Below are 12,293 nucleotides of genomic sequence, written 5' to 3'. Positions count from 1 at the left end.
CTCTTTTTACTGCATCCCAATGTGCTCTTCCTGGATTAGACATATAACGGGAAAGTACTCCCACTACTTGGGCAATGTCTGGTCTTGTACAAACCATAGCATACATCAAACTTCCAACAGCACTCTGATATGGTACTCGACTCATCTCTTCCATCTCCAATGGGGACGTAGGACACTGTGAGCTAGAAAGCTTTGTTCCCATAGTAACTGGAACACTCAATGGTCTTGAATCTTGCATATTGAATCTTTTCAAAATAGTACCAACATACTTACTTTGGCCTAGCCAAAGCTTTCTGTTTCATCTATCTTGTATAATCTCCATTCCCAGAATGTGCCTAGCTGCACCAAGATCTTTCATTTCAAACTTTATTGAGAGTTGAGATTTTAACTCTGCAATCAAACCTTTTCCTTTGCCAATAAACAACATGTCATCGACATACAAGGCAATAACCAGAAAACCATCACCATCAGATTTGAAATATATACAATGATCAGATTTAGATCGCACAAATCCCAAACTCAACACATATGTATCAAACTTCTGGTACCACATCCTAGGACTCTGTTTTAAACCATACAAGGATTTCTTCAATTTACAGACCAAATGACTTTTACCTTTCACCACATAGTGCTCTGGCTGTGACATGTAAATTTCTTCCTCCAAATCTCCATGAAGGAAAGCAGTTTTCACATCCATTTGCTCGATTTCTAGATCATAAGCTACTGCAATAGAAAGCAAAAATCTAATGGATGTCATTTTGGCTACTGGAGAAAAAATCTCACCATAATCTACTCCCTCAACTTGAGAGTAACCTTTTGCAACCAAATGTGCTTTATACTTCTCAATGCTTCCATCTGAACCCATCTTCTTTTTGAATACCCATTTACAACCAACAGGCTTTCATCCTTCAGGCAATGGTACAAGGTCCCATGTTCGATTCCTCTTAAGAGTTGTCATTTCTTCATCCATTGCTATTTTCCAGGACTCTGAATCATTCATACCAAGAGCCTCTTTTATAGATCTCAGTTCATCAATGTTAGCATTCAATGCAAATATGCACCTCCAATCATCAAGAGAATACCCATACCTTTCAGGTGGTTTCCTTTGTCTAGTAGATCTTCGAACAAGATCTGGTTTAGGTTCAGGAGGTTCAGGTTCGTGATTAGGTTCTTCCTCTTCCTCTGATGATTCAGAACTCGTAGAGCTCTCTTCAACATCTCGTCTTTCTAAGGGCCTTGATTCAACTTTCTCAGGTGTAGCAAGAAGTTGAATCACATCTTTCTTTTCTTTAATTTGTTCTAGCTGCACTGTAATAGAAGAAGGCTTAGTTTCTCTAAAAATAACACTTCTGGAATAAAATACCTTTTGTTCAACAGGATCCCAAAGCTTGTATCCTTTCACACCATAACTATATCCGATGAAGATACATTTGACAGCTTTGTTGTCCAATTTTGTTCGCTTCTCCTTTGGCACATGAGCATATGCCTCACAACCAAACACTCTCAGATGTCTAAGTGAAGGCTTGTGGCCCGACCACGCTTCCATTGGCGTCTTATCAACAAGAGCTGATGTAGGAGACCTGTTTATTAGGTAGCAAGCAGTGGCTATAGTTTCAGCTCAGAACTTTTGTTCTAGTCCAGTACCACTCAGCATACTCCTAGCCTTCTCCATCAAGGTCCTGTTCATTCTTTCTGCAACTCCATTTTGTTGTGGAGAATACGGAGTTGTCTTCTCTCTTTTAATACCACAATCTTTACAAAATGTGTCAAAAATATTGGAGCAAAATTCACCACCATTATCAGTTCTCAAGCATTTTATTTTCTTTCCAGTCTGCAATTCAACCATTGCTTTAAATTCTTTGAAACGACTGAAAACTTTAGCTTTAATCTTAAGGAAATAAACCCATGTTCTTCTACTGAAATCATCAATGAAAGAAACATAATAAACTGATCTACCAATAGAAGGAACATCAACTGGACCAAATACATCCAAATGAATTAGATCCAAAATACATGAAGACTTATGAGAACTTGAGTAAAACTGAATGCGGTTTTGTTTACCATAGATACAATGCTCACAAAAATCAAACTCAAGATTGTAGTCATTCAACCCATCAACAAGGTTCTTATTTTTCAAGGTTCGTAGGCCCTTCTCACCTATGTGGCTGAGTCTCTGGTGCCATAACATAGTCTTCTCTGCAAGCAACTTTGATTCGGTAGACAAAGCACCCTTGGGTACCCAAAAACCATGACCATCTGTTGAAAGAGAAACTCTCTCCTTCTCCAACTGAGTAGTCTTTTCCAAAATCTTATCCGAAGTACTATTGCACTTGACTGTGCATGCATCAAGTTGGTACAATGTACCCAATCTACTTCCTCTTGCTATTACCATAGCGCCTCTCACCATTTCTACACCTGCTTCAGAAAACTGTACATGCACACCCGTATCTATTAGCTTACTAACAGATAAAAAATTCCTTGCTAGTCTAGGGATATGCAAGACACCATCAAATCTTCTAATTCTACCATCAGAAAATTTCACACGAATACTTCCACGACCAAAAATATCAAGTACTGAATTATCACCCAAATACACCATACCACCATCAAAATTTTCATACTTACTAAACTAGTTCCTATTAGGAGTCATGTGGAAAGATGCACTTGAATCTATTAACCATGCATTTTCACCTGAATGAGTGGCCAAGGCTACAATGAAAGCATCTCCATCTTCCTTCTTGGACTCAGAATCGGAATCTTGCTTCTTCTTCTTCTTCTTTTTCTTCTCCTCTTTGCAGTCCTTTCAAAAGTGTCCAGATTTGCCACAATTATAGCAGATTGCCTTGGACTTACTAGGGGATTTTGATCTCCCCTTATTTTTGGACTTAGAATGGCCATGCTGCTTTTCATTCTTACCTCTTTCTTTTGGTCTTCTGCGAACACTCAAAGCCTCTTTGGCATTCAGAGAGACCTTCCTTCTCATCTCCTCAGAAAGTAGAGAACCAACAATGTCCTCCATCTTCAAGACAACTGAAGTGCTCCCTATAGCCATCACAAGACTATCCCATGAGTCTGGCAACGAACATAACAAGATTTGACACCTTTCTTCTTCATCCATTGGCACTCCTACTAAGGTCAACTGAGTCACCAACATATTAAACCTTTCTAGATTCTCAGAAATTTGTCCACCTTTTTCCATTCTCAAGGAATACAACTTCTTCCTCAAGAAAATCTTATTCACAAGTGATTTCGCTTGATAGATCTCACTAAGCTTTTTTCAAAGCTTCTTCACGGTAGGTTCTTCATGGACATTAATCAGAATCGAGTCTGCAAGACACAATCTGATGAGACCTTTAGCTTTTCTATCAGTCACATCATATTTTGCGGCTAATGTCGGATCTGTGGGCCTCGACTTGTTCTCATCAATCGCATCCCATAGATCTCGATCAGTCAACAGATCTTCCATCTTTAGCTTCCACATCTCAAAGTTTGTGCCAGAAAACTTTTCAACATCAATTCTCCTTGACATGCTTGCCATCTTTTCAATCCTGCAACACAGAAATGAAATGCTCTGCACAAGCTCCCACTCAAACCTTGATTAGCTCAAAAAACCCTGTACCCAACAAATAGAACCAAAACTGGCCAGGCTCTGATACCACTTGTAAGGAAGCAAAGGTGCGCGGAATCGCTTCCTACGCTAATCTTTGAGAGGACGATTATGTAAATCAAAGTAACTGTTGCAAAGATCTCAAGAAATGCATAATAACACAATCAAAATAACAAAGAACACACAACATAGTGATTACCATGGGGAAACCCTTCTGGAAGAAAAACCCCACCCTCCAAAACTCGCACAATGTATTATCAAACCAAGATGATTACAATACACTTGCAATGCAAGTTCTTACAGGAGCACATCACCACAACTCGAACTTGGAGAGACTCCTTCTAGCACCAATCTTGCAAACTAAACTCAATTACACAAACACCTCCCCAAGCCCTTCTTTTATAGTGATTTTACAACCTGGAAACCACTTATGGTTTTACAAAATCATGAGCAAAACTAACATGCCACATGTTACCCATTTTTGACAACAACCAGGTTAAAAATAGTAATCCCGTCCACAATTTTGTCTCTTAGTCTAGACCCCCATAAAAGTCACAAAATGAGTCATCAAGGCTCTAAAAATAGCCTACCTATATTCTACTAAGGACGAGACTCATTTAACAACTCACTAACCACTTTCCAATGCATAAACAAGTAGAAAACTCCCACAAACTAATTCTGGAATTTTTCAAGAAAAGATTGCAAGGTTGAGACACATGTTTCTCAACACGTTGAAGTAAAAAAATGTGCATAGCCAAATCCATAAACAATATTTACACTCGTGGAAATCTACTAGTTTTAGAAGTTAAAAAATTTAGTATCTATTGCCACTTTTGTTTGATATCAATTTGCATTTGGTAGAAACTCTAGTTATTTGTTTAATACCAATAAAAATTTAATAACCTTATTTTGTTTAATAACATTTCTTTCTCTAATACAATTGATCTCATAGATTGTGGAAAACTGTTAGTTTTCAAAAATCAAAATTTCAATACCTGTTTCCACCTAGAAAATACTCATACAATTCAATCCAAAAACAATATACAAAACAATATATCTCATAAATTTTGGAAACTTACTCACTGCTACATAAACTCATTTATTTAATACCCATTTCCACAAAAGTTCATTTGCTTATACCCATATGCAAAACTCATTTGTTGGATACCCATTTCCACCATTGATTTGCTTAATATCTTCATTTCTTGCATGTACCTTAGTCAGTAGAGATTTTGAAAGGACAGCGTTCTTAGAGTAGTCATTATCAATCTGACAAACACAAAACATGCGGATATCATGCAAAGCCTATCTTCAGGTTCCAATCAATTGAGTGAGAAATTAAACCAACACAAAGCACAGAAAGAATGTGAGGAATTGAGGCATTAAATACCCACCAAGCCTTAGCAATTCTCAAATCATTCGGAGAATGGCATCTTTCATCTCTCCTTTTCTTTTCACTGCTAACTTGCAGAGCTTCGGAATAAGTGAAGTTAAGCTTTTTGCAAATGCATGTCGGCCATTAAAGACATGCAGAAGGAGGAGGTTGGATTTAATGCATTGCAAGGCTTCAATCAATCATAAATCTACTGAGCGACGCGTAGCCAATCATCACCCTAACTTGTGGGACGATGATTTCATACAATCCCTACCAAAAACATACGATGTAATCTTGTTTTACAGTCTTTGTTCTAGTGCTATTTGTTTGATTAATTGATTTTACAGTTCTTAGAATCAACTTGTGATTGATTGATTATTATTTCTTAGAATCAACTTGTGATTGATTGATTATTATTTGAAAGTAAGTTTCACAATGGTCTGTTTGGTTGTGGGAATAGGAATAGGGAAATATGAATAGCTATTCTGGAATAGAAAATGGAGGTACTGTTGGGTTCAGTCATAATTTGATGGGGAATTCACAGACCCAAAAATTTAAGGTTTCTAAAATAAATAAAATTGGAATAGAAATAAGTATTTCAATTCCACATATTTAGATGGAATTGAAAAATTTCAGTTTTTGGGCCAAAATTGGAATACGTATTCCTATTTTATTTTATATTTCAATTCCAATTTGGTGCATCCAAACGAAGAATTTACATATGCCTATTCCACTTGAATTCTCAAATAAGCCTTGAGATTTTACTTGCGATTGATTTATTATTATTTCAAAGTAAGTTTCACAATCTTTTAGATTCTACTTTGAACTTTTGCTTTGATTGTTATTTTGAAATAAATTGTACAGTTTTTTAGATTTAATTTGAACTTTTCATGCTTTGTTTTGTTGTGTATTTTATGTTTTAAGAGTCGAATGAGTGATTGTTCTAGTGTTATTTGTTTGATAAATTGATCTTTATTTTAAAGTAAGCTAGTTTTATAGTCTTTTAGGTTCTACTTGTGATTGATTTATTATAATTTCAAAGTAAGTTTCACAATCTTTTAGATTGGCCAATAGTGGCATATCATGATGGTTAAGTTGTTGAGTTGTTATCCTTGTCATCAAGCTTCAAATTTAATGGGTATGAGGTCCCCGTTTGTGGCCTCACTAGTTCATAGCTCCAGGTCAAAGCATTTACCCCTCTTAAAAAAAAAATCTTTTAGATTCTATTTTGATTGTTACTTTGAAGTAAGTCTTATAGTCTTCTAGATTTACTTTGAATTTTTCATACTTTATTTTGTTGCTAGGTATTTTATGTTTTAAGGATTGAATAGATGATTGTTCTAGTATTATTTGTTTGATTAATTGATCGTTACTTTAAAGCAAGCTAGTTTTAGTCTTTTAGATTCTACTTGTGATTGATTTGTTATTGTTCCAATGTAATCCTCACAATATTTTAGATTCTACTTTCAAATTTTGCTTTGATTATTATTTTCAAGTAAGTCTTACAGTCTTTTAAATTTACTTTAAACTTATGTTTTGTTGTTATGTATTTTATGTTTCAAGAATCGAATGATTGATTGCTATTTTGAAGTTTTGTTTTGTTATGTTATTATGTATGTATTGGTTGATTGATTTTGGTGTAGGATCCTTGCTATGTAGAAGAAGCAGAGATACTGATAAGAGAAGTGAAGGAGATGTTTAATGAATTGTCAACTCATAATTCTTCTGCCCATGAACGCCTTTCAATGGTGGACAAAGTTGAACGCCTTGGAATCGATAGACATTTCCAAGAGGAAATCAAGGAAGCTCTTGATTTTGTTTACAGGTTTCTTTATGAGAATCTTTCTCTAATTATTTTAATAAAAAAATTTCAAAAATTAAATGAATGTTAAAGTCAGTCATGTATAATGTATATTAATGAATAACAGGCATTGGAACGACAAAGAGATTGGGAATGGTGAAGGAGCAGATCTGAACACCACAGCCTTGGCACTTAGAATACTTCGCTTGCATAGATACCCAGTCTCTTCAGGTCAGTTACATCTTGCCTTGCTTCATCCATTTGTGGGTGTGTAGAAATTTTAAGGCCTTTAAATCATAAAAGATATAATTGAAGTTATATTGAAATGAAAATTTCTCATTCAAAAATATCTTGAGCCTATTTTCAGTTACATCTTGCCTTGCTTCATCCATTTGTGGGTGTGTAGAAATTTTAAGGCCTTTAAATCATAAAAGATATAATTGAAGTTATATTGAAATGAAAATTTCTCATTCAAAGATATCTTGAGCCTATTTTCAGTTACATCTTGCCTTGCTTCATCCATTTGTGGGTGTGTAGAAATTTTAAGGCCTTTAAATCATAAAAGATATAATTGAAGTTATATTGAAATGAAAATTTCTCATTCAAAGATATCTTGAGCCTATTTGTTTATTTAATATTTATGAATGTGTAGTATGAGTTTTAAATTATTTTCTTGCGCACACACACAATCTCTTCTAAGACTATTTATTATAAATTTCATCATTCATTTTACTCATAATTCTTAATATTGCACTCATTTAAAATTGATTTGTAATTTATACAATAGACTTTTGATGTTTTGGAGAAGTTTAAGGTTATAAAATTTATTGTGCATCAAAGTTTTATTAAATGTAAGATGTTGAAACATCAAAAAAAAAATTGTGTTTAAGTGAATCTTCTCACTCAGAGAATTTTTTATATGACACTCTTGATTTTGTATTAGATGCTTATGAGGACTCATTTTTAGAAAGAGATTTGAATATAGTATCTAAACCATCAAATGTACAATAATTTGGGAAACACCACACTCACTTTCATATTAAAATCATACTTAGGGTGTTCATTATTATTCTGGATACTTTCTAATGGCTATAACTATGTTGTTTGTCTATTATCATTGTCATTTATTATACTAATAAATTTTTTTGATTAATTGAAGGGGTGTTGGAAAATTTCAAAGAAAAAGATGGACATTTCTTGATTTCATATACTCAAGAAGATGAGGACATAAATACAATAGTTAATTTATATCGAGCTTCACTTATTGCATTTCTTGGAGAGAAAATCATGGAGGAGACTAAAGTTTTTGCAAGCAAATATTTAAAAAAAGCATTGAAACAAGTTAAGGAGCCCAATCTTTCAAAAGAGGTATTTAATTTATACATATTAATGTTTTTGTATGCCAAAGTATCTCGATCATTCTTTCATAATTTTTTTTAACAGTGCATATGACACACGCAGATACAATTCAATTTGGAGTATGGTTGGCATACTAATATGCCTAGACTAGAAGCAAGGAACTATATTGATATCTATGGAGAAAATAGTTCATGGTATAACAAGAGGAAATCCAAGTAACATTACATCAAATATTGTATTTAAGTATTATTTAAAGGCAAGTTTTTTTTAATATAACAAAATAATGTCTTCATATACAGGATGAAATGTAAGAGAAACAAGAAGATTTTATATTTGGCCAAAGTAGACTTCAATATGGTGCAGTCTGTGCAACAAGGAGAACTTCAATTACTCTCCAGGTTATTAAATCGTATATTGACAAATTATTCTCTTCTTTACAAGTAAATAGAAAAAATGAAAATGAAAATACTATTATTTTTCACAAATAATCACAAAAAATTAGAGAAATGAGCCACAATTGAACATGCTCTTAGAAGTATAACACTCCACCACCCATATGAAAGGTTATAGTCACATGTCCTAATTAGTCCATAGTTATAGATAAAATAAGAGTCCCATGTACCAAATGGTGGCTAATATAGATTTTTAACCTCAATAAGGAGTCTTTGAAAAATAACAATATCTTGATTATAAAGCACCAAAGGATACATGTGGCATGTCCTGTGCTTCTATCCTAATTGGTGTTTAATAACAAAAAACATGATAGGAAACCTTAACAATAAGTAAAGAGAGGTTGATCTTGAATGTGTATTACTTTTTAATAGGATAATTTTCTTGCGTGTTAAGGTGGTGGATTGACTCGGGCATACCTAAACTACATTTTTCTCGCAATCGTTATGTGGAATATTATTTTTGGGCAGCAGGGGGGTGTGTGGATCCAAAGTATTCTTCCTATAGAATTGGTTGTGCAAAAATTTCTTCTATTGCAACAGTTATGGATGATATATATGACACTTATGGTACACTTAGTGAGCTCAAACTCTTCACAAATGCAATTAAGAGGTAAGAAAATATTTTAAAAACCTATAATATTTATTGAAATGACTATTACCAATAATGATATTTTATTGACAAATATTTTAAGTTTCATAATAATATGTTTTTTTTGGTTAGATGGGATCCCTATTCTATAGAATACCTTCCTGAATATATGAAAGTTGTTTTCATGGCCTTTTATAAAATGATGAACGAAATGGTAGAAGAGGCAATCAAAACCCAAGGTCGAGACACACTTGAATATGCTAGAAAAGTTGTAAGTACTTTAATCATTTTATTATGCTTGAAGAATATACGAAAATGATTATTTGTGAAGGAAAAAATAAGAGTTCATAAATGATGAAATTTTAATGCAGTGGGAGGTGTTATTGGATGCTTACATGAAAGAAGCAGAGTGGCTTGCTACTGGCTATATACAAACTTTTGAAGAGTATCTAGAGAATGGAAAAATTACCAGTGGTGCTCGAATTGTTATTCTACAACCTCTCTTAACATTGGATGCCCTTCTTCCTGATTACCTTCTTCCAAAAATTGATTTCCCCTCAAGGTTCAATGAGATTTTAGCATTGACCTTTCGATTGAGTAATGATATTAAGAGTTTCAAGGTACAAAATACTAATTTATAGTGTTTTTGTTGGTAAATATGTCATTCTCTTTCCAAAAGAAATAAGTATCTCTAAACTATAATCTATGATGATATGTACAGGATGAAGCTGCTAGGGGTGAAAAAGCTTCTTGTGTAGGATGCTACATGAGAGATAATCCTAGATCAACAGAAGAAGATGCTTTGGACTATCTCAATTCTTTGAATGAATATTTATTCAAAGAAATAAACTTCGAATATTTAAAGCCAGATAACATACCAACATGTAGTAAGGATCATGTAATGTCCCTGGCAAGAGGATTTCATTTCTTTTATATAGAGAGAGATGGCTTTACAGTTTCCACCAAAGATACAAGAGATCATATTCTAAATATCCTAGTGCAACCTATTGCAATGTAATTTTGGTAAGTTTCATGCAAGTAACTTACTATAAATAATATTATATATGGAATCACATTAGCTATCTAAAGTGACATTCAAGATTGTAAATAATTAAAATCTATTATATAAATGCTTAAAGAATTTATTTTCTTGTATTAGATATTTAATGTGTGTACCAAGATTATTTGTAACTTTCCTATGTAAGGAAGGATCTTATGTACATTTTATCAATTATCAATTAAAGTATCTTAAATATCATTTCAATATCATGTTCTTAAAAACTCTTGTTTTGACAATCTCCTTGATTGGTGATCTTCCTTGTCTTGATGAGGCATTTTAGAATATTTTTTATGATTGTTCAAAGCTTTCATTGGCTAAACTTCTACTGTGTTCATTCTTCATGGAGAGATAAGTTACTCTATATTAACCAATTAATATCTTTCTTCACTAGGGTGAAATAATTTTTTTATGGGAATCATTTTTTTTTGGCTTAAAACAAATTCCTTACACTTGTTGAGGATACTTCTTTATTCATTTTATTTTTATTTTTATTATTATTTTGGGAGCATGGGACAATGTTTTTCATCTTTCCCTTCATTGAATGGTTGATTGTATTATATTTTTGTAATGGGTGTATTTCTCCATAGCATTGATATTTAGACCTATGTACATCATATAATCTAATATATGTGTACATGTCTTTCACGTCTCTTTCATGAAGAATTTTTTTCCTCATTGGGTTTTCTAGTTTTCTTCATTCATGAGATATTATTTCATCGTAGATACCAAATATAGCCTAATTGCCAAGATTAAAATTTTATTGTATTTTAATCTAGTATTACATCATTTGCATACAAATTTTCTCCCAAGTTTGCACTTGATGGGGGTGTTTGCTAGTGTAAACATCATTTACAAATTAATATTACTTGAGATTAGTTGACATGATATTATAACATTTGGGAACTACGATGATAGGGTAATTTGTGGGTGATTTTAACATTTTTTTGCAATCGTGCTCGATGTCATCACAATACCGACATTGGCATTGCAATTGCAATCCCCACTTCATTATAAACAAAAAAAAACACAAAATAAATCATTATGCATTTCATCGTTTGCGAAGAGTTGAGTCTCATTTTCCATGCCCGTACCCTTGAAGGTCTTTCCATGCCCTTGCTCTGCCATTACCTTGTTGTGCCCGTGCCCTTGCCTATTGCTTTAGGTACTTTTTTATGTTTATTAGGTATTCGGCTCATTCTATTCTAATTCTATAATGAGAGATCTAATTCTATTCTTAATTTTATTTATTTCTTGTATTCTTGCAAAGATATTTTTCTCCTTTTCCCTTTCATGTTAATTTAGACTTTGAGGTGTAACGCTTAGGTTTTAGTATGTCAATTGAAACATGTCCGACAATCAAAATAATGGAAACATAAAATTAGATTAGTGATTCAATTGTTAAGAAAAACCAAAACTGAGGTGTTGTAGCTGGGTAAAAGCACAGATCTGTGTCACCGTTTGTGATACAAAAACCTATTTTGGTCAAATCTCATTTCTCTATCAAAACTCAATTTTTTTCAAAAACTAAAAATACCCTTTTATAGATCTCAGATTCAATATCATCATTATATAAATTTTTGAGTGTTTTGATTAGTTATAATATGTTATAATCTCAAAATATTATAAGTTGATATTTTAACATTTTAGAAGATGCTCCCTCAAAAAAGGAAAAAAAATAGTAAATCATATCAAAAAAATAAAAAAATAATATTTATCACTAGAGGAGAGAATCCTCTTCATGAATATGTAATTTTCTTTCAAGAAGGTATAGATTTGATAGTGAAGTTTTGATGGGAGGAAAAAACTGTTGGATTTTGACAATGTTGAACTTGAGTACTTATAACAAAGAAAATATACATCAAAAATAATTATTTCTTTTTTTGTTCACTAGCTATACATGTCATCTATAAAATATTTTCAAATCAGAACAAAAAAAGATGATTTGCACATACTTGTTTGACAGGAACTACATCCTATATTTTTTACAGTTAAAAAAGGGACATCAAAATAAAATAAAATGAATAAATTCTTAGTCAAAAAAAATATAAAA

General features: G+C 32.8%; 1 protein-coding gene across 1 annotated transcript; it reads left to right on the top strand.

Annotated features, from left to right (window-relative positions):
• Window positions 1–5,038: 5,038 nt before the first annotated feature.
• LOC149571739 (alpha pinene synthase, chloroplastic-like) lies at window positions 5,039–10,447 on the top strand. Its single transcript, XM_089809780.1, has 10 exons — window positions 5,039–5,270; window positions 6,626–6,807; window positions 6,911–7,014; window positions 7,943–8,151; window positions 8,245–8,336; window positions 8,442–8,540; window positions 8,989–9,204; window positions 9,316–9,454; window positions 9,555–9,803; window positions 9,905–10,447. Exons 1-10 carry the CDS (start codon window positions 5,160–5,162, stop codon window positions 10,199–10,201), a joined length of 1,698 nt encoding a protein of 565 aa, XP_089665906.1. The 5' UTR covers window positions 5,039–5,159; the 3' UTR covers window positions 10,202–10,447.
• The last annotated feature ends 1,846 nt before the right edge of the window (window positions 10,448–12,293 follow it).

The sequence above is a fragment of the Cupressus sempervirens genome, chromosome 2 (assembly GCF_028749045.1).
Source record: "Cupressus sempervirens isolate cs-2001-9-10 chromosome 2, ASM2874904v1, whole genome shotgun sequence".
Taxonomy (NCBI): domain Eukaryota; kingdom Viridiplantae; phylum Streptophyta; class Pinopsida; order Cupressales; family Cupressaceae; genus Cupressus; species Cupressus sempervirens.
The sequence above is the reverse complement of the archived record's forward strand: the minus strand, read 5'-3'. Positions and strand labels throughout refer to the sequence as shown.

Excerpts from the sequence above, each read along its gene's own strand:
- LOC149571739 (XM_089809780.1), top strand. The coding sequence starts at position 5,160 with ATGCATTGCAAGGCTTCAATCAATCATAAATCTACTGAGCGACGCGTA. Across the intron at positions 8,337-8,441 it reads TATGGAGAAAATAGTTCATG|GATGAAATGTAAGAGAAACA; the intron begins GTATAACAAGAG and ends CTTCATATACAG. Across the intron at positions 8,541-8,988 it reads GAACTTCAATTACTCTCCAG|GTGGTGGATTGACTCGGGCA; the intron begins GTTATTAAATCG and ends TTGCGTGTTAAG.